The sequence below is a fragment of the Corvus hawaiiensis genome, chromosome 3 (assembly GCF_020740725.1).
Source record: "Corvus hawaiiensis isolate bCorHaw1 chromosome 3, bCorHaw1.pri.cur, whole genome shotgun sequence".
NCBI lineage: Eukaryota > Metazoa > Chordata > Aves > Passeriformes > Corvidae > Corvus > Corvus hawaiiensis.
In genome coordinates, this window is record NC_063215.1 from 102736960 (window position 1) to 102760497 (window position 23538).

Here is a 23538-nt window from a genome sequence, read left to right on the forward strand (position 1 = left end):
CTGTGTGGATGTAGTTTTCTCTCGTTTTAGCAAGAATGTTAGCAAGTGTGAGCAAGTAAGATAACCTCCAAACGAGCAGAAGATGAGGCCCAAGGAGCTGCTAATCAACACTTTGTCCAGGGAACAAAAGGACCCAAAGGCTGCTCTGCCCGGAGAACGGGGGGTGGCCAGGAGGGTCCGAGAGCCGCTATCACCGCTCTGCCCGGGGGGCAAAGAGGCCCAAAGCTGCAATCAGCCCTGACTGTCTGGAGAATTAAGAGATCCACCCCACCATCGACTCTTACCTAGCGGGCCCAACCCCAAGAATGAAAAGAAATAAAACCACAAGGCAGAAGACTACGAATGCTCTAAAAAGGCAGAACCAAGGAGTGGCTGTGCAGAACAGCTCCTGGAAAAGTTTTAATATGAATAGAGAACAGACAGTAAAAATGGTATGAAAAGGACTCACCTCGAGCATCAGGTGTGCTCTTGGCAGAGTGCCAAGGCACCCGGCCGTTATCCCTTTGCTTTATTTTATGTGTCTCTTATTGTCTTTGTATTAAACTCTTTAAATTCTAACAGGAGAGTGAACCTCGTTTTTCACACTGATCTTCCTCATACTCATCTTTTCATGCTAAAACTGAGTACGGCCTGTAAGATACTCATCAAGAATCTTACTGTTAATTAATAAACAGCCATGGTGGCAGGCAGAATGATTTAGCCACCTGGGTACTAACAGGGAGCATCCTCCCAACTGGCTCTATCCGCCATCTCAGTGACAGACTTACACCCTGATCCTTTTCCTGCACCTCTCCCAGACCCCCTTCCTCAGCACCCCAATCATGCCCAACTGGCTTTTTTTTGTCCTTCCCTTTCATAGTTTTGAGGCTATTAGCCCCAGGGAGCAGCAGGAACTCCCCTGATCAGCAAACGACTGCTCCACGCTGTGTTATCTGCTACTTTATCTGGTACTTCAGGTGAGCACTTCATGCCTCATTCAGTTCAGCTGCTGGGGGTTAGTTTCCCTCTTTCATCTTCCCAGCAAGGTACTTACTCCGCCAATTTGCTGCCCTGACAACATAACACAAGGATTCTGGGTGGGTATTGCAACAGCAAACTGAACCCGGGCACACCCTGAAGCCATCCAGATACTGACAGATCCAATGCAACAGGCAGTAAACAGGGTGACTTCTTCTTTGGGTCACGAGTAATGTGAAACCACACTTCCACCCACCTTGGGAGATACTAAAAGTAGACGCTGATCAAAAGAGATTATGTTTGCTTGCACCCTCTGCTTAGCAAAGCCAGGCGGTAGAAGTCCAGCCCAGGTCTGAAATTAAGTGTCATGAGTTAGGGGAAAGCCTGCCACAGCTGGAGCTGGAAATGCCCCAGAACCAATATCCAGCTTTAAAACAAGCCGGAACAGACTGTGCCATTTCTCCCAGCAAGGACTAATTCAGGACACTCTAAAATGCTAAACGGCCTTTGGAGGTTAGTATTTCACATTAACAGTGAGGCAAGTGTTGGAATGAAATGTAGGTGTAACTTTTACTGAAGATCTTAGAGAAAAATCCCTCCAGAGTCAGTGAAAAGAGGCAACCAGGCTCTTCTTACTCTGCAGCTCAAACAGGGGCATTCATATGGTTCTGAGATGAGTTTTCGGTCTATCATCTTTTCTGCACCTTTCTAATGCTTCTAATTTGACTTGCAGGATTTTATCTAGGCAAGAATAAAGGAAGGGAAATAATTCCTATGTTTTGAAGTATTGGAGCTATTTTGTAAAAGACAGTAAGTTTCCAGCCCCCCGTGTTTCAGGGCTGGATTACAGAAATGCAGGTTGAAAATGGAATGCCTTCCATGATCCAGCCTTATCCTTTACCACCACCCCACTACAGTCCCCCACCAGCCCGGTGAGTAAAGTCCAAGGAGCAACCAAACCAGAGCCACTTGGCTGGTGCTGGTGGCTCAGGCTCACTGCAGACACACGTCCCCGTGCTGCAGAGAGCTGTCCATCAGCTTCAGACCTGGGCAGCAGTCCTGGCTCCATCAGGTATGGACAGTGCTCACCACGGCGAACCACCGGAAAATACTGTCTGTGTGGCAGGAGGTATATAAATATTCACCAAAAGGTTTACCAGATAAAAGGCATCTCTCTCCTATCTCTACAGACTTATAGATGGGACCTGCCTTGCTCTTTGCCCAAATACTTGAAAAGCTACACAGATTGTTTATCACCATCTTTTGACAAAAAAAAAAAAAAAAAAAACAATCAACCAACCACAAACAAACAAACAAACACCTAAACCACGTATTTACCAAGAGGAGGTTTGTTGATATTCAAGCCCTGTAACCCCCAGCCTCTAGAGGAAACAGTGGCAGGGCCACATCCATGCAACCAGGGGCCTGCCAAATTGATGTTTCACGCGGATGCTGATCCTGCCTCCTCACAGCTCTTCTCCTCAGTATCAATTAACAAATAATCCCCAATGCCATAATTGTAAAAACAAGTCTAGCAAAGAGCAGGGAAACTCTTCATGGCTTTCAGCCCCAAACTCCTTTTCACTTGAGGTCCTCCTGTGCTATAGAGCACATGCTGCTCCTTCAAAAAAAAGCAATGTCACCGTGTAGGCACCTCTTTCCCCAACACCAAGGCAGCACGACAGTGCTTAAGATGCAAAGAGCATTAGCTGCATCTTCTGAGGATCACTGACTCACAATCACACCTCCACATCTCCAGAGGCACCAGGGCCACAGCACGAACACTGGAAAGCAAGCAGGTGTCCCTGGGACTGCTCCAGCATCACCCTCTTGCTGTTCATCACCACTATAACCAGAGACCCACTGGAAATCTCATCTGCCTGGCTGACCGCAGACATGTTCTCGACTGCAGCTCTAACAAGAAAGGGTATTTCAGCTCGTGGGTCTGTCACCTGGGATAAACCTTGACACACCACTCAGACAGAGCAGCAGTGTGCTATGTGCACACAGAGCAAGCAATGGGATTTTAGCAGAGATGTGATGATATCCATACATCCTGACTCCATGGCATGAGAAGTTCCTCCTCTCGACCGCAATGGCATGAGGCATCTCAAGGCACTTACTTTCCTTTCAGCACCACTCATTAAAGGAAAACCACAACATATAATTTTTTACAATGGTCCAAGCAAGGACAGTCTTCCCCTAATCTCTGTTGGATGCTGTCCTAGACCCCTGACCCCCTGCAGCCTGCAGGTATTTAGTTGGCTGATGTAAATAGACACACAAACAGAACAATCAGCCACAGCCGTGACCATCCAGAGCTACATCTGCAACATGATGGGGCACAGCCCGGTGGAAAGAGCTCTGCAGAAAAAGGGAGTTGGTGCTGAGGGGTCAGCTGTTTGTGCCTTGGATGTTCTGCTCAGATCTGCTCCAGCAGGGTCTTGTGGACAATGCCCAGAGCCATCAGGGCACAATAGGCATGCTCCTGCAGCAACTCTTCCAGGTCAGCACCAGCCAAAATGAGTCCAGTGCAAGAGTCCTGAAACTGCCCTGCCAGCTCAGGGGGCTAACTGGGGAAAAATCAGATTTCCTTCAATGTGCACTCCCAATCCAAAACCAAGTATCAGCATTATGGCAAAGGTGAAGACAGACTCTTCCTTCTTTTGCTGCTAGACCTCCAAGAGATGATTTCACAGCTGACAGCCAGCAGCAATAGCCAGGGAGGTGTCAGAGAGCAGCCTGCCCTGGGATGCAGAGGCACAGACCATCCATCCCCTAAAGTCAGACATTTAGATTCTTCCAACACAAGATCCCAGATTCATTTGAAAGGCTTTAAAACCCTTCTTACCCTGACATTACCAAATAAACCATGCTCCTCTGATACAACGTGCCATGGATCTTTCTGCTTCCACAAGCACTTGGCATGGAAGAAAAGTTGTTTGCGTGCTCCCTTTGAAGTACAAAATGCCATTAACAAAGAAAAAAATGGAAAAAAATACAAAATTATCTTGCCCTTTCAGGGAAGCACCCAGAGACATGGCTAACACATGGTTACATGCAACAGGATCAGCAAAATGAGCTTGTGAGCAACTGCTGCTTGCTCCAAGTGACACCTGAGGAGCTCATCCAAAGGGGTCTGCAGCATTTCCATCACCTGCCAGATCAACTCCCATGGAGTCCAGGCATGCTGCTGCATGCCACAGACTTCTTTTGCAGGAAGAATTTGGAGCAGTACCCTCATCTGGTCCTTTTCTAAGCGGGGCAGAGGGTAAAGATTTAACTGCTGTTTGTTGGAAATGAGGAAGCTTCAGCAAGGTTTCAGGAGGGACTTTTTTGGTTGTTTTTTTTTTTTTTAAGTGCAGTTTCTGTTCTTTAGATTTAGAGAGCTGTGCAGTTTCTGGAGCCCTGGGAAACCACTGACAGAGCACATCAGCATCACCTTGCTGGTAGCAGTGGGAGATAGCCTGCATTTTGCTCTTCCTGCTAGAGATGTCACATTGAGCAGCAAGCCATCCTCTGAGCCCAGCAATACTCATGGAGATGGCAGAGTAAGCAGGGGACCAGGCAGTCTCAAGCTCCTGCCACCCAAACATCAAGACAACAGGTTTGAGCAGTAACTCCTAACCCATGAGGCTGGAAACAGCAGAGCATTAAAGGGCAGATCCACAGACAGAAGGAACTCATACCAATTTAGATTTCCCTTTCCTGCCCTAATTTTTCTGAAACTCATGTCACCCTCCTTGGACAGAGCCACCCAGGCCTGTAACAGCACTTTTGTCACCTGCAGCAGCATGTGGTCCCTGCTCAGATCCAGTCCTCCACACAGGGACAGCTTGAGCATCTCAGTTACCCCATTATAGCACCTGGGGCCACGTTAGGAGCCCATCCTAACACTCTGCAGAACTCAGCAATGGGGTAGTTATTGGACTTGTCACATTGCAATACAAAGTAATTTTTTTTTCAGGGCAAAGCTGCTGCTTGTGAAAACAACACCCTAACAATTTAATGCAAAAGCAGGAATATTGAGAAGCAGTGGTGTTCAGTCCTATCAGTACAAGGCAGTCCTCCCCAGTGCCCACTCGGCTCCAGGACCCCTCTCGACAGTGCGAGGCTGTCAAGCACGCCAAGCATTGCAGGCATTTCTGATAACAAGCCTGCTACCACCGAGTCTGACCTCCAAGCACAGGACTTGTTTGTTGACTTTCAGTATGTGGCTTGTTAGTTTATTTAAGTCACAGCCAGCTCTTTGAGGAATAAGATGGGAAATGAGAGAGGGAGGAAGAAAGTCAGTAGGAAAATCATACAAATCAGAAGAAAGAACTTGTACAGAAAAGAGTATCCTTGACTTTAAGAAGTGTCTGCACCACACAGAGACACACATCTTACAACAGATGTTAAAGCATTACAGTCCATTAAATGCAGGAATTAATATGGTTATTGGAAAGCTAGAGCTGTGCTAAGTGTAACAGGAGAGCACAAGTGGAAGAGGCAATTTAATATTTGAGAAAGCTGTTGGACTGAGGAACACTCAGCCACATACATCCAGTGTGCCCACAAGCAAGGGCACCTTGCAGAGGACCACATCTGCACCCACAGGGGCAACATCCCTGCTAGCCAAGCAGGGAAGCTGGTTGCCATCCCACAGTCTCTTCTGCTTGCCAGTGCAATTGTAGCCACGGCTGTGCTGGAATAGCAGGAAAGGAGCAACATACCCCAGAATTTCAGCACTGAAAAACAGAGAAAGCACTTGTTTAAGCTTCATCAGGAAGAAATCCTAGGAGGGTTATCTGAAATTTCAGGCTGGTTATTGCAGGCTAACAACACTATAAGTAAATGGAAACAGAGTACTTTGCAATTGCATGTGTGCCAGATTTAAAAAGGATGCACCACAGCTGGGTGTACCCAAGTCAACAATAAATAACAAAACCCAGTGACTTTTGCCATCCTGCGATTTCTCAGAAGCAGCACTTCCAAACCACCTCCATCTGCAAGTAAAGTGTTAAGAGGACATGGCGGGGAGAAAAAAACCCCAGACAAAACATCCTTAAGAACAACAGAACCTTCTCCATTTCTCCCTGAATTTCAAACTTGCTCCACCCTCCCTCCTGCCAGGTCTCACCTTGCCATGGCTTTTCTCCACCTTTCGGAAACACTTGTTCAAGGAGAGGTTGTGTCGGACCGAGTTCTTCCAACCGGTGGGGGCCGTGGCAAAGTAGGGGAAGCGGTCCAGGATCCAGCTGTAGATTTCTTTGACTGGCAAGCTCTTGTTGGGGGACTGCTCAATCGCCATGTAAATGAGAAGGCTGAAAGAGTAAGGGGGTTTGGAAGTGGAGGATTTTTTCTCAGGGTTCTGGTAGCAGGATGGTGAGAAGGATGGCACACTGTCACCCTCGATGTCGTACAAGGGGCTAACAATTGGAAGGCCCTCGCTGCCAAGGCTGAAGTTTGTTAGCAGGTTAGTACTTTCGTGCAGCCAGTTCAAATTCGTGAGCTCATCATCTGCTGAATCTCTGTCCACCACGGTGGCCTTCGGCTTGCCGGCGTCGCCCGCGTCGGGCAGGCTGCCCATCCCATGGCACTGCCGTAGTCCTGCAGCTTTTTCTGCTCCGGGCGTTTCAGCTTTCTTATCCGGAGTCATTCCAGTGACTGGACCCATTTAGCTTGATTGGTCTGCAACAAAGGAGATGGTCAGAAATCACTGCAAACCACCACAATCACATCCAGCAGGAGCCCACCAAACCCAAGTGTGGGGCTGCACCATCCCCATGCAGCACGCGGACACTGAAGCCACTGGTGAGAGGCAGGGTCCAACAGGAGCCTCCCGGTAATCTCCTGAGTACGTGTTAACTCCCCTTGGTTTATAAGCAGAGCTTATGGGAAGCACTTCGAAACTGCTGTATCTATCCAGAAACACCAATTCAGACACAGAAATAATAGCTATTTGGATGCCAACATTTGAAACCTGGAAAAGACCTTAACAGGTAGGATCTCATCCTTTCAGCTCCCACATTAACTCTTAAGTTACTCATTATACTGTAAACTGACCCTGTTGAGAAGTGTTTGCCTTTGGTGTCCAAAGAGTGAAAAAGGAATTGCAAAACTTAAATCAGCATAAAGTCTATCTGTGGTCTCAGTGCAAATGAATTCTTTAAAACCCCCTGCAAGTCACAGTCACTCCCAAGTGCTGCTGCCTGTTTCTACCAGGCGAAGATCTGGCCAGCCTATCAGTTCATCAGCTGGGTCCCACAGCACTGCCTGGGTCCAAAAGATCCTTTTCCCCTCCTGCAAGGGCTTGCTGCCCAAACCTAGGCTTCCCTGCAGAGCAGAGGGTGCTGGGACCAGCTCTCAAGAGGAAGGGACCAACCACTGGGGTGGCAGCTCAGACCTGGTGCAGGAATAATGGCTGACCATTTAAGATTTAAAAAAACCTCAAAAACAACAAAACTCTAAAAACCTAACCATAAAATTATTATCTATAAAAAACTGCCACCCAGAATGCACAATCCAACAGGCTACCCATGCTTTAGAGGCATTACACCAACAAAAACCATCTTGCTTGTTGAGTTTTAAAAAGGGTCTTCTAGCAAACTATATTATGGGAACAGCTGGGTTTTTTCCTGCTGATGTGAACATGTTAGAGCTTCACTGCACCCACAGCTTTGGCCAACATAGCTGAAGTACAGAGCAACAAAACCACTGTACAGATGCAGGGTGTGTACACGCACACACACACATACACTATAGACATAAGACACTCCAACTATGGACATAGTTTACTAGCAAAGCTGACGTGTCTATTAACTGTAAAAAGATCCAACGCAACAACCAAACAAAAACCCAAACCCCCAATCCAGTTCCCTGTCCCTGTAAGTGCTGTCATTCTGGTTTCATCCTCCAGCTCCCAGTGCCAGAGCTCAAGACAAGGACAGTTTCCATATCACATCTCACCAGACAGCTCGACGCAGTTACTGGATGTTTTCTTTCACCAGCCTGCAGTAAACACTTGTCTCCTTGCACTTGCATCTTCTCCTACAAAGTGTCCACTGCCTGGCTGTGCCACCCCCAGACCCAATGGCTCTAACCTGGCAGCCTCACCGTGTCCATGGCAGTACACTGCCCAGCCTCCTTATTTTGGAGAAGGGGAACGAGACGTGCAATGGAGGAACGACACGGTGACACAGAAAGGCAACAGGATGATCCATTTTATGCTCCCCAGTCCTGCCAGCCCCTGCCTGGTGGCAGGCAGTCATGAGATGCAGAATTTGTGCCTACCCCAGGAAACACACCATGTTTCCCACCAGCAATTTTTTGCCCCTCTCTTCATCTGCTCATACACTCATGCACCAGCTATTGCAAAGCTGTGTTGACAACAGAACCTGCACTTATGCTTACCAGCAGCAGCACTGGAAAACATCCATAAATTTTTTATTTTCTGTTTCTTATTTCTATTAAGTGCAGGGACGGGTATGATTAACTACCAGCTCAGTCAGTATTAAAAAAAAGAAAAAAATTAAAGCAAAGCGAGCTGCTCAAATCGCTGGTCAAAAATAGCTTTGCTCTCCCTACAATTTACTTCTCCCCCAAGGCACCAGAGCAGATTTATATTGGCAGTCAGCGATGGCTGGCTTTAAACACAGCCATATATACATATGCTCATGTCACTTCTTCAATCCTTTCTTAAATTAAAAAAAAAACAAACAAAGAGCTAGTGATAAAATTTGTACAGTGAGACAAACCCCAAGTCTGCTGCAATGCAAGCTGCTCTGTTCTGCTTATAATGATTAACTTTGCCCCCTTGTTCAGCACCTCTTTAGGCAGCTACACGGGAGCTTACACCTCCCAGCCGTGTTTTGGTAATTGTAGCTCTGGGTTCATGTTGCACGAAATCTCCCTTTACAAATCTTCCGTCAGCATGGCAGATCAAGAACATGCACGTGCTCACACACACATGCAAGTCTGAGGTCACTGTATTCATTTCTTAGGGGAAAGGGGGCAATAAAGTCTGTTTTCAACACAAAAATGGCCTGGGCAGGCTCAATCCTCTCAAAAATATAAGGGAAAAAATGTAACAACTTATTAAGCTGGCACTTATAATCAGGTAGACTTTGTGGTGTCAATGCACTATTTGTTTGCATGCTACTACGTTTTGGCAGAGACTCATTAGCATAATTAATGCCCTACTTGAAAATAAAAATTATTTGCAGGTAATATACTTACAGTAAATAATATAGGTTGGTGCCATGTTTCTCTTAGTAGTTGCATTACAAAAAGCCACACATCTCATTACCTTCTTATCCCAGTTCACCACCTCACATATCTTCTACATGAACACATCAGAAATTAATTTTTTTTTTCTAGAAAGGTATAAAGGCCATTATTAGACTATTATCAACTAATAAATAAGAAAAAATAAAATCACAGGAGCGACACCAGTGCCACTGGAGCATATCTGAAGGCACAAAAGTGGTCAGCTTGTGTGCTCTCCAGAACCCCTCTTCATTCACAGACCCTTAACGACATCCAAAATCCGTAACTTTTTCTCCATGTGTGCTTTGATTGCCTATAAGCAGACACGACTGTGAGAACACAGCTTCCAAGCTGTCATTTTCAAGATTACCTCTTCCAATATTTGAGGTTTAATATTTTACGTAAGGGTCATGGGATTCACCAAAGTCATCTTTGCTGTAAGCTGGCAGGGTTTTGTGCTCAGGGATGACCCAGCAGAAAAACCATAGTAAGAGCAAGGAGAGCAACTGTGAGAAGGAAAGAACACAGAAGCAGCTCTCCAGTGCAGATGTTTTGATAATTCCCATGGGGACAGTATCAGCCCTGCAAGCAGAGACACAAGGCAACCTCCAACCAGGCAAATGCAAAAATAATATGCTTTAAGCACACCTCTGAAAAACATGGAAGAGTTTTTGCTCTGCCCATGTGCTTTACCTTACCAATGAGTACAGTGACACAGCACACTGCTGTTCACTGGTATTAACACTTCCAACTGGAAGCAGAGCCTCATGCATCCAAATCATAAGGAACTCAAGCATCTACCTCCTTCAAAAGAAAGGCCAACCAAAACATTTACCCCTCAAAGTGTCACAATGGAGGTGCGCATCATTTTGCATAGTAATTACAGACAGACAGAGGACTATGATTCCAGGGTAGGAAGATTAAAAGGCTGCCAAGACAACTGAGGTTGCTCAAATAAAAGTTAGGATGCATCAGAAAAGAGGTGAGAGAGACAACTTTCCAGCAGTCTGATTTTTGGCATCACATGAAAGCCAGGAGCAGACCTCCCTGCTAATTCATGCCAGTCCAGCACCCCAAGACTTGCTCTTCCACAGCACTCACGACCCAAGCAGCAGAGCCCAAGTCCGAAGGGGCTGATTAAGGCTGCAGGTGTGTGAAGGCAGCAGTCAGGTCCAGAGAAGCACAAACAGATCAGAGGAGACTCTGTGTCTCAAGACAAGGTAATGTTTTTTGCAGGCTTCTCTCAAACTCACTGGAGAGCTAAGTTTGGGAAAGGTTATGAGCACTGAAAGGTCCTCAGCCTAGCAGAGCACAGCTGGGTTAAACCAGGTTTGCATATCCCCACATACATCCCCAGCTATGAGTGAATTTTGATGGAAGACCTTGAGCACCACTACGTTCTGCCACAGGAGCAAATGCTTTGATGTGTGAGCATTTAATGAAGACGAAGTTGCTTTAATGAAGGCCAGCCATTTAACAAAACTGGAAGTCCACTTGGGATATCCTCAGGCAAGCAGGGAAGCACATTTATTTTGCAGCATCCCTTCTTGGAAGAAGTCTCAGCTCCAGCAGAATCCAGGCCCAAAGGACAAAGCTGTGGCAGATGCCACCACCAAAGGTGACCTCCTCCAAACTCAGCAGCATTGCAGGTGTAAGTGTACAGGTATCATTTTAGTACTGTGCCCACCACGCTTGGACTCACTGACCCGGCAAGAAAGAATTCAGCTTTTTTGTCAGAAGATGCCACAGCCTTGTCCATGCCAAGTTAGCATGAGAACAGAGCTGCTGTTGCTGCTTGATCCTTCTTTACAGTGGCATCAGATGAAAGGTGCCCTTTTGGCACCTGCACAGCATCAGTGCCCCAGGTTAGGGCAACCTTCTCCACAATTAAATGTACCTCTTTATTTCTGCAGGACCAGCCAAGCAACTAGGTCACCTCTGCTAATAGTGGGAAGACCAGGAGCCTGCCAAGAGTGTTTTAAAACCTGCCAACAGGTTTAAAAAATAATAATAAAAAAAAATCTTACCATGCATTGCCCAAGTCTGAGGAGTCTAACATAATTTTAATCCAGGGAAAGAGATTTTCGGCCACATCACAGTTAGATTAATGACAGCAGCTCTGCACCCACTCTCTCCACAACAAGCTCAGGGTGAGCAGCCTTAAAGCACTGTGTGCTTTACACACAACTTCTGTCCTGACACAAACAGGCTCTGTAAGAGTACTTAAGACGATTGGTACGTGCTTTTGCATGCAAACAACTACACCAACAGCAAACTCCTCTATTGATTTTTCATATTCCCTTGCATCTACAAGAAGCATAAGGGCTTGTCCTGACTTAAATACATCAATGTGGGTTGTCAAAACAGCCCAAGAATTACACAAATAAACGACTGTCACTGCTCACCTACCCAAGCTGGGGATAAACTTCCAAGTCATTGTGCACACAGCACTGGACCAGCTACAAGTTTTTGCACGTTGGAGGGAAGAGCAACAAAAAAATAAAAATATCCCGGCACAACTGATGAAAACCCATCAATAAAAAGCACCCATCAGCCTGACCAGGAGCACTAAAAGGACAACACCAAACCATTTTGGCGCCTACTAACTCAACCTTTCCCCTCACACACCTCCTTTGTCTCGGGCTGCCCATGCCCTGCACACCTCACACCCCTGCTCGAGGTCAGCTGAGATCCTCCCCTGCAGCCCTGAGAAAAGCCTATATTTGATTATAACACTATATGATGTCATGTATCCAAGACAACTAAAGGCATTACAGTCTTCCGAGGATAAAACCACCTCTCAGCCATAGATTTCAGCAAGCTGGGACCCAGTATCTGTGGAAGACATGAACCCCTGGGTGACAAAGGACATCCAGAGATACTCCCTGGGGCAGCACCTACAGGCCCTTCCCGCTCCTCCTGGCTTGCAAAGCAGGGGAAAATTAAAAATAATGGTTTAAAAAAAACATTCAAAAGGCACTTACCGGCTTCTCAAATCCAGCCTGAAAACAAAACCATCAAACCAAAGGACTGGACAAGCCATAAGCTCAGGGACTTCATTTGAACCTTGGCGTTGGTGGGCTCAAAGGGGAAGAGAGGTTTCCCAGGGATTTACAAAAATACTTCCAAGCCTCTCTCATGTCAGTGTTCTCCCACACCCTGTGATATAATTAAAGGCAGGGTAGGGAAAAAAAATTAATGAAAACCAATTCAAAGGTACCATATTAAGGAAAGTTAAGAAATCCTGCAAAAGGGAAGGGATTAAATAAACTCTTATCATAGCCCAGGAAAGGGCTGGGAGCAAGAGGAAGATTTCATCTTAACTTTTTTTATACAAGTTTGCGCTTTTTTTTATTAAATACACATATATACACACACATAACTGGGTTTATGTTTGAAACAAATATCTGAAAGGAAAACGATACGTGAACTCAGACATGCCCTGACCTCAATCCAGACCCTGTACACAGCCTAGAGCCTCTGGGACATTTATTTCAGTGCTGTTTTCAGAGACTTTGCAAACGTGAAGCCTTTCCAAAGGCTGCAGTCACTGTTGGACCTGGTTCCCTGTGCCTCAGATTTAAAACACGCACATGAAAACAGTCTAACAGAGAAATTAGGATATGAAAATAATGAAAAAAACCCCCAAACCCAAACAAGCAATGAAATCTAAACTATTAAAAAAACCCTTTGCTGTCAAAAAAAGGGGAGGGGAGGGAAATAAGTGCTTTCAAGAAAAATACTTTACAGCCAATAGTAGCTTTTTAAGAGATGCTTATGGATCATTTTCCTTAAATTCAATACGCTGCTTGCTAAGTGGACTAAAATGCAAAAAAAAAAAATGTAAACCACTGATATGTTCACAAGTGAGCTAATATCTTTGAGCAAATGACTTGCAAAATAGTTCTGATGCTAATTCCCTTTCCAGGGTAACCCTTCCGTGTGTTTCTCCACCATCCTCTTGAAACAGAAGTGAACAAAGCTACATTTCAGCTGGTGTCAGTACCAATTTACCAACACTAGAAAACATAAAGCTATCTTTTCCATACAGCTTTTCTGCCTTTAAAGTACCAAAACTCCCGATCTCCAGAGGAAAACCAACAATTTGAAGCTTCACCCCAAGTGACTCTTCTGCAAGATTTACGCGGAAAGCACCAGTGGAGCCGTATCACAAAACCACACTACCAGTACAACCTTGTCACTGCAAAGCTGTCCCCAGTTCCTGCTTCCCAGCTCCAGTTCCCACAGTTTTCCTCCAGAGCCAGGGGAAGGCAAAGCAATGCTCTTCACTGTGCTGACCTCCCTGGCCAACTTGCTTTTAATTTTATTCTACCAACGCTGAACTTGGCTTTCTGTTTAAATAAACAAGCAAACAAAAAACCCTCCTACTTTTGACTACTTGACATCCCTAAATCAAACCAAACTGGCTGGTAACAGACCTGAGGATGAGGGATGAGTGGCTGCTGCTTAGCAGCAAGCCTCCCAGCTCCCACTCCTTCAGCTCTACTTCATGAAAGTTTTCCAAGCACCAAGCTCTCCCCATATCCAGTACTCGGCTTTTAAGCAACTTGTACTTGCCCCAAATCTGAGCACAACAAAATCCAGTGACACCGCTGAAGAGAAAGCAAGCACAGGACCACACTTAAACTGGGAAACTAAAAGTAGCGACAAACTGCAAGTTAGGAATGCACTGAAAATAACCTGAGAGAAGAAACGAAGACTGAGTGTGCAGAAGAGTAGGGGTGGGAGGTGATGCCTGCAGTAGTCAGTTTAATGGAGTTCCTAACATTCCCTAACCTTTGAGGAAAAAGTACGGAGCGCTAAGTCTAGTCTGAACATAATGGGAAAAAATTTTGAATGCACTAGGCAAAAAAAAGATCAAAATCCACATCATTGACTTTCAGTGTAAGTATTCCTATCTGCACGAATTCCAGGCTTCTCTTAAAGGCTCCTGGTGTCCCTGAGCAACTACTCAGTAAAACGGGTATTCCTGCCCCAAACACAGCAGCCGTGCTTCCCAGCTGCTGACCATACAGGCCAGCACTGAGCACTCAGCAGCAGTCTCCCAACCAGGAGTGACCCAACCCTTGTGCTTCCATGGCCATAATGTTTTACAGGGAGCAGGCAGAGTACCATGGGTCATAAAGATGCTGGCCGGCATCAGGCAGCACTTCTTCCATTCCATGTAATTTATTACCCAAGCACAGTGAGCAGTCTCTTCTTGCTGACCTAAACTGTATTTTGGAAGCACCGTCGAACATCACTGTGTGCTTTTACCCAGCATGGTGAGGATGAGATGGAGAGCTCACCATCAGCCAGCACCATCACCAAATCAGCAGGTGTAACGTGACAGGGAACAAACACACACCATCCCACATAAAGATCCAGCCAGGAAAAAAGTGAAGCAGCATCTCATGGTTTTCTTGGGTCTTCTCTGGGAGCCAAGGCGGCTGCTGGATCTGTACAGGGACACCCCACATGCAGCCACAGGGACAGGGTTTGCAGCCTGCAAGCGAGCACTTGTCGAGAGCAGAGCCGGGCGCCGCCATGAGTCACCCCGAGCCGCCACAGCAGCGACGAGGAGCAGGAAGTTGCCCAACACCATTTCAGCTGTGGAGCGGCAACACACACACACACACACTGGGACGAGGCACTCGCTGCCTCCATCTACTTCCCTCAGGAAAAGCCACCATCAGGGCAGTGGCACCCTACAGATGAGCTTACACAGAATGCACTCATTTGCTGGGAGGGGAGGAACCGCAACTGCCGTGGCAAGAAAACTCAAGGAGCCAAAGTGAATAACCCAGAAGTTGCACCTCTGCTCAGAGGTAGTGAGCATTCATCCAGGCTGCTGACAGCCATTTACTTATGGGGACTAGAGCTGCTTTTCATCCATTTGCAGCCAGGCAAGGAAAGCTGTGTTTCACACAGCTTTTTTTGCACCACAGTAGTGCAGTAAGACTACCCCAAGGCAGGGAACAGCATCAAGAGATGCATGGCAGAGGTGGCTGTGGGCACTGTCACTCCTCCCAACACCCATCCTTTCTGCCACCTCACTGGCTATAATCCCTCTGTGCAGCTCCTTCTGATAAGGTATCACAAACCTGCACATGGAAAAAGTCTTCTGAGTGCCAGGGGTACTTCCTCTCGTAAATATCAGCTCTTTTTAACCCCAACAATGAGTAGGCAAGGAGAGACAGCAGGGCAGGAAAGTGGAATTACAACCCCAGTGAAATTAACATGAAAACTTCTGCTGCTGTTATGGGAACCAACAGTTCTGCACCGGAACTGCACGGTTTAAACTATATCCTTACACAGTATCTTTAGATGCCAAACTTTCTCATTCACCAGAAGAGTTTGCTTTTGCTCAACATGTCAGGTTTTCAAGTCTGTTGCACTGAATGGACAGAGCCCATGGTTAATAAAGACGGCAGAAATCAGCCTGACGTGTCCCTAAGCCTCTGTCTTCTTTCCAAGGCACTCCACTTACTTGCCAGGGAGTACTTCTCGTTCAGCAGGATCATTACACATCCCTCTATCTGCTCCATTACTTACTGGACTGGCACGTCCTGACATAGAGAGTTGCTGGCAATGCTGCTGCCTTCAGTCCTGAGCTCTCTAGAGGACACTGAAAGGCTCCTCAAGCAGAAATTCTGTGTGGGCTGGAGCTGTTGAGGCAGCACACTCCTTGGTTGGTGTCCCTTTTAGACAAAAAATATCTTACTTCTGGGCTGAAAAATCCCTGAGGAGCTTCCACAGCACAGCTCCAGCAGCAGCACCCAAAGCAGGTCACAACTTCATCCTCTGGTCTAGACACTGCCAACAAAGACATCAACCAAGTTTTATTCCAGCAAGGTCCCTGAGAGTGTTCAGAAACACATGCCTGGATCGATACAGGGCCAATGTCTCCACCTCCCTTCAGGACCTGCAGGGCAGCCAATGCAGCATCTCCACCACAGGTAAACAAGTGTAAACACCGTGTACAGCAGCACTGCTCAGTTTATGGGCACATCTGATAGCAAAAAAGAAAAAATACTAAAAGCACAGAGAAGTCCTATACTTATTTCAGGCAAGTCAAACGTACAAAGCAAGAATCCCCATCTCCTCTCTGTTTCTACAGAAGTTAAGTGGCACAGCTGGACACAAGAGAGCCCCCAGCAGAAGGTGATCTGCTGCAGCAGCACGCGGCTGAGGTCAGAGATAACACGCCCGGGCACCCGGCTAAGTTCACCAGCTCAAGCCATGTGCTGCACTAATTGCTGCTACAGAGCTTTCAGTTCAGACTTGAGTCCACCTACCTTCCGCAGAGCTTGGGAAATGTGAGTTGGCACCTGCCAAGAAAAAAAAACCAGCAACCTTCAAACTAGTTCAAGTTTCCCAACATAAGATAATGCCAGCTTAATTTTTCTTGCATAGATGTAGCATCACACCAGACTTTAAGGAGGGGAAAAAAAACCCAATCCAAGAAACACAACAGAAGTTAAATGATTCGCATGTCAATATATTACAACCCAACTATTACTAAATCCATCTAAACGCAAGCCCACTGATAACAAGATTTGGAGAGCGTGCGTGTGCGCATATATATGTATATATACACATACATACATGGTAAATTATATATGAAGTTAACTTGATTTCATAGATTAGACACAAAGCTAATCAAACTGCTTTCTCAGCACTTAAGTCCACTATAATGCAGCATGTTTAACTTCACAGTTAGCATACAGCACCCATCCACAGGCAGGCACTATGGCGGGAACATGAGTTTACTGGGTCTTCTTCAAGGTTACCCTTTATTTTATTTCTTTGTTCTTTTTACTCTTTGTTTGGGCCTTGTCATAATCCAAACCCTTACCAACAAAAGCCAGTTTCTGCTCCCACAGAACCTGAGCACCAAGCACGCCGGTGTGTCCAAGCGGGAGTAAGGCAGAAAGGCAGCGGGATGCTGCTCCGCTGCCGCCACCAACTCATCGCCCAACTTCACCAAAAAACCCCGGAAAAGATGGAAAACTCCGAAGGGCCACGTGCAGATCCTAGCCTCACCTCGAGCACTTCGCCAGCCGTTTCCTGGATTTAACCCCAAAACGCGGGAACGCCGGAGCGCGTCTCCCACACTGCCCCCACCTCGGCAAGCCACAGACGCTCTGCACATCCCCGGGGGCTTCCCGCCGGTTCAGGGACAACGGGGCGCGGTGCAACAACGCCGAAAGCGTCTTTATTTCATCAAATGAAGCGCCTGAGTTTGATAGGGGTGACCCGGAGGCGAGGGGCACGTCGGGGCCGCGCTCCCGGGTCCCGGCCCCGGGTTGGCCCCGTCTTCCATCATCCCAGCTGGAAGCGCGCAAGGAGCGCGGGTTTGTCCTGCCGGAGGAGCGGGTGAAGGGGGAGGGGGTCACCCGAGTGAACCCCGCGGGCGGGCGGGTGGAAGCTCCGCGGAGCCGCGCCGGGAGGAGGAGGAGCTGCGGGTGCACGGCCCCGCGGGGAGGGGGTGCGTGGGGACCCCCCCCTTCCCACGCATCGCCACCGAGAGCGGCTGAAGAGGAAGCGCCGCCTCCGCGCGTTGTCCCCACGCGGGGAATGAGGAGACACCGGTCACACCGCCCCCCCCCCTCCCCGGCACCGGCGGGACCCGCCGCCACACTCCCGGCGCTTTCCCCTTCCCCCACGAAACCCTCCCGGAGCGTCAAAAACAAAAAGAACTCCCCCCCCAAACCCACGAAAAAGCCGAAAGCTAAACAAAAAAAAGGCGTAGGGGCAGCCCAAGCAGGCGTGGGGCCGCGGGCGCGGGCGGCACTCACCGCGGTCATGAAGCCGTGCGGCCGGCGGCGGACACAATATGGCAGCGGGGGGATGTGTCAGGGAGCAGCTGCTCCCTGCGCAGCGGCGGCGGCACCGCCCTCCCGCTCCCCATGGCAACCGCGAGCAGGCACGGCCCCCCCGCCGCCGCCGCCTCCTTCCCGACCGCCTCCCCTCGCTCCCGCCCTCCCCCGGCGCCGGCACCGCCTCTGGCAGCGCCGCTGCCGCTGCGCGCCCGCTGGGGCCGTGCGGGCTGTGAGCGGCTCCGCGTCCCGCCCCGAGCGTCCGCGCCGCCTCGGAAAAGTTTCCCTATCCCCCCAGAAATAGCACAATTTCAACATTTTAAAAATTTAGAAATAGAAATACATAAGCCCCCCGTGTAGTTTCACTTCCCTTTCCTCACCTTCTTTATATATATATGTATTTTTTTTTCTTTTCTTTTTTTTTTGTCCTCTTAACAGAAAGGAAGCCACAGTTGTGTTTGCCCTGCCTTGTAGTGCATTGTCGTCGACTCGTGCTTTCGGCTTTCACTTTTTCAGGGCAAGAACTCGGCTGTTTGCTCAGCAGGGTTGGACAGCCCTGCACGCACTTGCAGTTTTACGACATCATAAAGAGGACCTCGGGAAGTCACATGCAGGGAGAAGTCTTGTTTCAGAGCTGATCTTCCACTGCAAGAAAAGTTTGTTCACTTTCCCAAGGCTTCCTCACCTTCTGGATACAGCTTATGCCTGCCTTACGATGACTTGTGGTAATTTTATTTATAAGGAACGATGGGAATGCGTTTCAAGGAAATTCCCCCCACTCTACGTTAGGAGGAACCAGTGATTGGGGGTTTTTTTCTTATTTGAAACAATTTCAGAGAACAAGCTCTGGGTTTTTTTAAGAGTGAGGATATATCAGGCTCAGGGTTATAGGAGGCAGAATATTCTCCCAAGGGCAGAGGATCAAATCCAGTGGCAGGGAGGCTCCTTCTGCTGCACCATGAAGCATGACCAGCTTCAGAAACAAGAGCCCAGCCACAGAGTTCTGATCAGAATAAATTATTCTCTGCAACTTTCATTTAGCTCCTACCTAATTTCCACCGATTGGACACGTTATGATTCATTCAACCTTTTCTTTTTCCTTTTACAGCCTCGGAACTTAGCCAGGGCCTTCCTACCCTCTCAGCAGACAACAGAAGTGCACTTGTATTAATTATGTATTGCTAAAGCCATCTAACGCTGAAAGCATCCTCCATTCCCAAATCATTAAAAATAGAGCTAGCCCTGCTGGTATCAGCAACGCTTTGCCTGTAAGAGGCTCTTTTGCCTGAATTCCTATCCTTCTGAAAGTGCACATCAGCATGCCTTGTGTGCCTTCCACACCTCAGCTGCCTCGGCAGAGGGAGGAGCAGGGCCCAGCAGAGCACTGTTTGCCCGTTGGGATCAGGGTGCGTTGCTTTGACTTTTGCCCAGCTAGGCGGCAACCTGAAACAGAGACGTTTGAATCCAGAATCCCTCTAGCTTCAATTTGTTACGTGGAAGGTTCTGTTTGGGCCACCAAAGGTGGTATCTATTCTCAACCTTTGATTGCTTTTACACCTTGGCCTTTAAAGTGTGTCTGCTCACAGGTTCTTTCCACTTACCCCTTAAAAATGTAATCTGAGTTCAGTAGGAACACATGCTCTCTCCCCCTTTATAGTTTAGTGGAAAAAAACCACCACAAAACCAAACAAGAATTAAAAAGATAAAAGCTGTAAGTGCCCTGAAGTTGACACCCCCTCAAAGAAACAAAAATAAAATTTGGCCTTTGAACCAGCACTTTATTTAAACCAACTTGTAGCACAACACTTCAAATAAAATAAAGGGTTTCTACACCTCCTGAAAAACATTGTCACCTTTATCTTCCTCAGCCCTCTCTACTTCCCAGCATACCCATCCTAGGTCTTTTTGGCTTTAAACCATACTACATTTTTCCAAATCTACCAATTTTTTATCAATAAAGACAGTAACCAAGGTTTGAGGTTTTCTGGAGCACCTTCTGCATCTCCCTCTTATCTCCAAGTTCAACCACAGTCAGCTTCACTGTGAAGCCTGCAAACTCACCAGTGGCTGCAGCAGTGCATCTGGGACCAGGGACAAAAGAAAGTCCAGCCTCTTAGAGAGGGTTAAACTTTCTGCTTCATGTTGTATTCATCCCCATGAGGCTCAGTAGGCAAAGTTAAGCCTCCCAGCAGTGAATGTATAGTTGCAGTGCTGCAACAGCTTGTCTGTGCAGGGTTAGAGGAACTGTAGCCAGCCCAGCCTAGTGGGGTGCAGAGAATTTTTGGGTCATCAAGAGTATACTCACACCTCTCCTGATGTTTGCCTGTCCCTACCTGTACTGATGCCTGACTAGCAACCTCAGTCAGCATCAGGATGCCTCACTTAGTGTCCAGGCGGGTACCAGATGATGAAGGCAACTGTGTTTGCTCAGTGTCCGCACCGAGTCTGATCCCTGCTTCCTCACAGTGATCCAATTTCCCGGCTGAACACTGCCTGCGATTAGTGAGAGCAAGAGGGAGCAGGTGGTGGAGGGCTGGGAGCGATGGCATCAGACAGAGCCAAGGCCACCGGTGTCATCCTGCCGTGCATTTGATCACCTCCCAGAAGCTGGAGAGCCACAGCGTGGAGAATGCCCTGCCAAGGTGTTTTGTGCAGGATCTCTGAAAGCTGCTTGCTGCCACATTTCAGACTGAAGGCATTAAGTCATTTTTTCCTGCAATGTCCCCTGTCCCATGATGGAGGCCTGTGGCTGCTGGCAGTCTGAGACCTCCTTGGTGTCCCTCATGTGCCATCTTAGTTTTCTACTCAGAACAGCAGAGCTACTGAGAGAAACCTACAGCAAAACAGCAACCACACAAAGCAGAACTCATCCAATAAATATGACAAGGACATGGTGCTATTTTCCAACACAGACCTTTAAAATAAGTGGGACAAACATTAGTCATGGGTGGGTCCCCGCACAGTTCCCCAGGATGTCCATGCGGCACCTCCTGCAGCCCCCCCACAGCAGGAGGAGTGGGGAAGATGGGCGGCAGAGGCCAAGGAGGTGCTGAGGGGGTGGCAGGAGGTGCCCTCCACCCTACCCTTGTTACCTCCTGCTTTTAGCCAAGACAGACTTACAGAGGCTGCTGGTGCCTCCTGACCTGGCTCTAGGCTGTCCTTGAATGTCCTGCTCACTGAAGGACAGCTGTGCCTGCTTTGCCAAGGCAGCTGTCATCACTGCAGCCCTCCTTCCTGCCTCCTGCGTGGTTTCTACCAGAGGCTGGCTGTCCTCTCCCCTTCAGGGCACAGCCATGGTTCTGGGTGTCTTGCCATCACCACAGGTGGTTGAATGCAAGAAAACAAATAAAAACTTGAAGTGTTTTTTGTTGTTTGGGTTGTTTTCTGCTGTGTGCAGGAAATTGGCCCTTCCACCTCTCTGATGTCAGGGTCGATATCCGCAGATCCCACTTTTATTTCAATGCAAGATGTGGATGGAGAAGGGCATCCTGGGAGAAGGCTCTCTGAGCACAGAAGACAGTCATCCAAAGCTGTTATGTGGTGGACAAGCCCATGTCTGGGCCTCCTGGCATTTGCGATTTCCTTCTCCTGAGAGGAGAGGACACAGTGGGGATCCTCCAAGGGACTCATCAGCTGGCCTGTGCCACCCAGCACCATGAAAGCACCTCCTCACCCAAGCTGTCATCTAAAGCTCAGTGCATGTTCAGTGCTCTTAGATTGCACCCAAGAGTGTGGAGAGCAGGGAAGGGCAGGAGGGGAGCTGCTACAAAGCAGAGAGGTGGGTACTGGAGGTGCAATGCCATGGGTGTGTGCTATGAGAGCCAGTGAGTCCCAGTTACTGTGCTGGGATTTCTGCCACACATGTGAACAGCCAGAGTGTCTCAGCACTTCTCCTCATGACCACAAGCCCTTTGATCCTGGTGACCTACACCTGGTGTATCACCCTGTAAAAAGCTGGCATAAGAGTTTATCAGTTTAATCCATCCAGGAATAGCATCATCTCTTCCACGTGAGCAAACCAGGCTGTTGTTCACGGCTCTGGCTAACTTTTCTTTCTGCTCAGGGATGCTGTGAGAGAAATGCTGGCCCAGCACTGGCTGGACACCTGCTTCTTCTAGGAATTCTTGTTGCAAGCAGCCTTTCTGATTTACATTGACAGCTATGTTTGAAGTAATAACTTCAAAGGGACTTCCTATTTCTCCAGGTTGGTGTGCCTGCCTACTCAGCTCCCACACCGTAACTTTCTGCTCGCGGTTTCTATCTGGCAATGTCTCCTGCTTTGCTGTCTCCTGGCACCAGCCTAGTTTAGATTTGATCTCTTCCCTTGCCCTAGGCAAAGCCATGAGGGACACTGTGCAGTGTGTGGTTTGCAGCATTTCTTCTTCCACCATCCTGCTGCCTGCCACATTGGCTCTCTCTCAACTCTTTCTATGTCCTGAATGGCAGTCGGTGCTGAAGTTCGTTCTTGTTGTGGCTATATACAGACAGGTCTACAGTCATTCATTTTAGGGACTGAATATGCCCTCAGCTTTTTCCTTTACTCCTGAACACCTCTTCCTATGACTGAGGGTCTGTTAACATCTGCTGACACCTACCTTTCTATGAACATCTCACCAGTGTAAATCCAGACCTCAGACAAGCAGGTATAAAGGAAGTTGAAGGGGTAATGTTACCTGTAAAAATTAATATTTAGATGATTTCTCAACCATACAACCACTGATTGGAAAAATATGCAGTGCTGGTTGCAGTATTCCTCCCACACCACATGTCACTTGTCAAAGAACTGAATTAAATGTCTTGAATTACCATCAAAACATTAAGACTTTTCAATATTGGATCTCCAAAAATGTTTTCAGAGCTAAGAAGTTACCTTTATTAGAAAGAGCCTGAGAATACTGCTACTCTGGGAAACACTTTGAGTGGGAATATCAATCCTAATTGCACCTGGTTGTGTGGTATAGCTTATGCTAGCTCAGTAAATGATGTAAGCCTAAACTTGCATAAGATGGCTCTGCAAAAACAGAGTAGTGAATATTTTTTCCAGTTTAGCTGCGTAACTGGAAGGTGACTTTTTTTTTTTTAAATTTTCTAAATAATACAGCTGGAAAATACACACAAGGAGATCAGACAAGATGCAGTCTGGTTTGAAAGATTTTGCATAAGAACTTACTCAAGAATGGACAAATCAATCATGGAGCAAAGCAAATGTGGTGAACCTTAGCAACATGTCATATATTTAGCACTGTCACCTATTTACTCTTAACCAGGAGGAAGTTTGTCTGTAGACTTGCTATCCTCAACAAAAGATGAGGAATAAAATCAGCATCTTTACAATTGGAAAGAATTTTGCATTGCTGAGAGGTAACTTACCTCCCTCTCCTTATGGGTAATACAATACCTTACAGAAAATAGTAGCAATTTCCTAAATAAGACCAAGTCAATTGTTTTTGTTGTGCACAAACAAAAAGATTCATGCCTTTTAGTATCTAGCCCACTATGTAACGTGCCA

The 23538-nt window shown here is 47.4% G+C and overlaps 1 protein-coding gene across 3 annotated transcripts in view; it reads right to left on the reverse strand.

The window, feature by feature from the left end:
• FOXN2 (forkhead box N2) overlaps nucleotides 1–18113 on the reverse strand; it is a 30630-nt gene extending 12517 nt beyond the window's left edge. For 2 of the 3 annotated variants that reach the window (XM_048298389.1, XM_048298387.1), the window contains exons 1-2: nucleotides 18009–18113; nucleotides 6080–6630 (exon numbers count right to left, since the gene is read on the reverse strand). In XM_048298389.1, the coding sequence (XP_048154346.1) occupies nucleotides 6080–6616 (537 nt within the window). In that variant the 5' untranslated portion in view covers nucleotides 6617–6630; nucleotides 18009–18113. Of the gene's footprint in view, nucleotides 1–6079; nucleotides 6631–17253; nucleotides 17457–18008 lie in introns of those variants that run through there. The other variant, XM_048298388.1, reaches the window with a different exon arrangement.
• Nucleotides 18114–23538: the final 5425 nt, after the last annotated feature.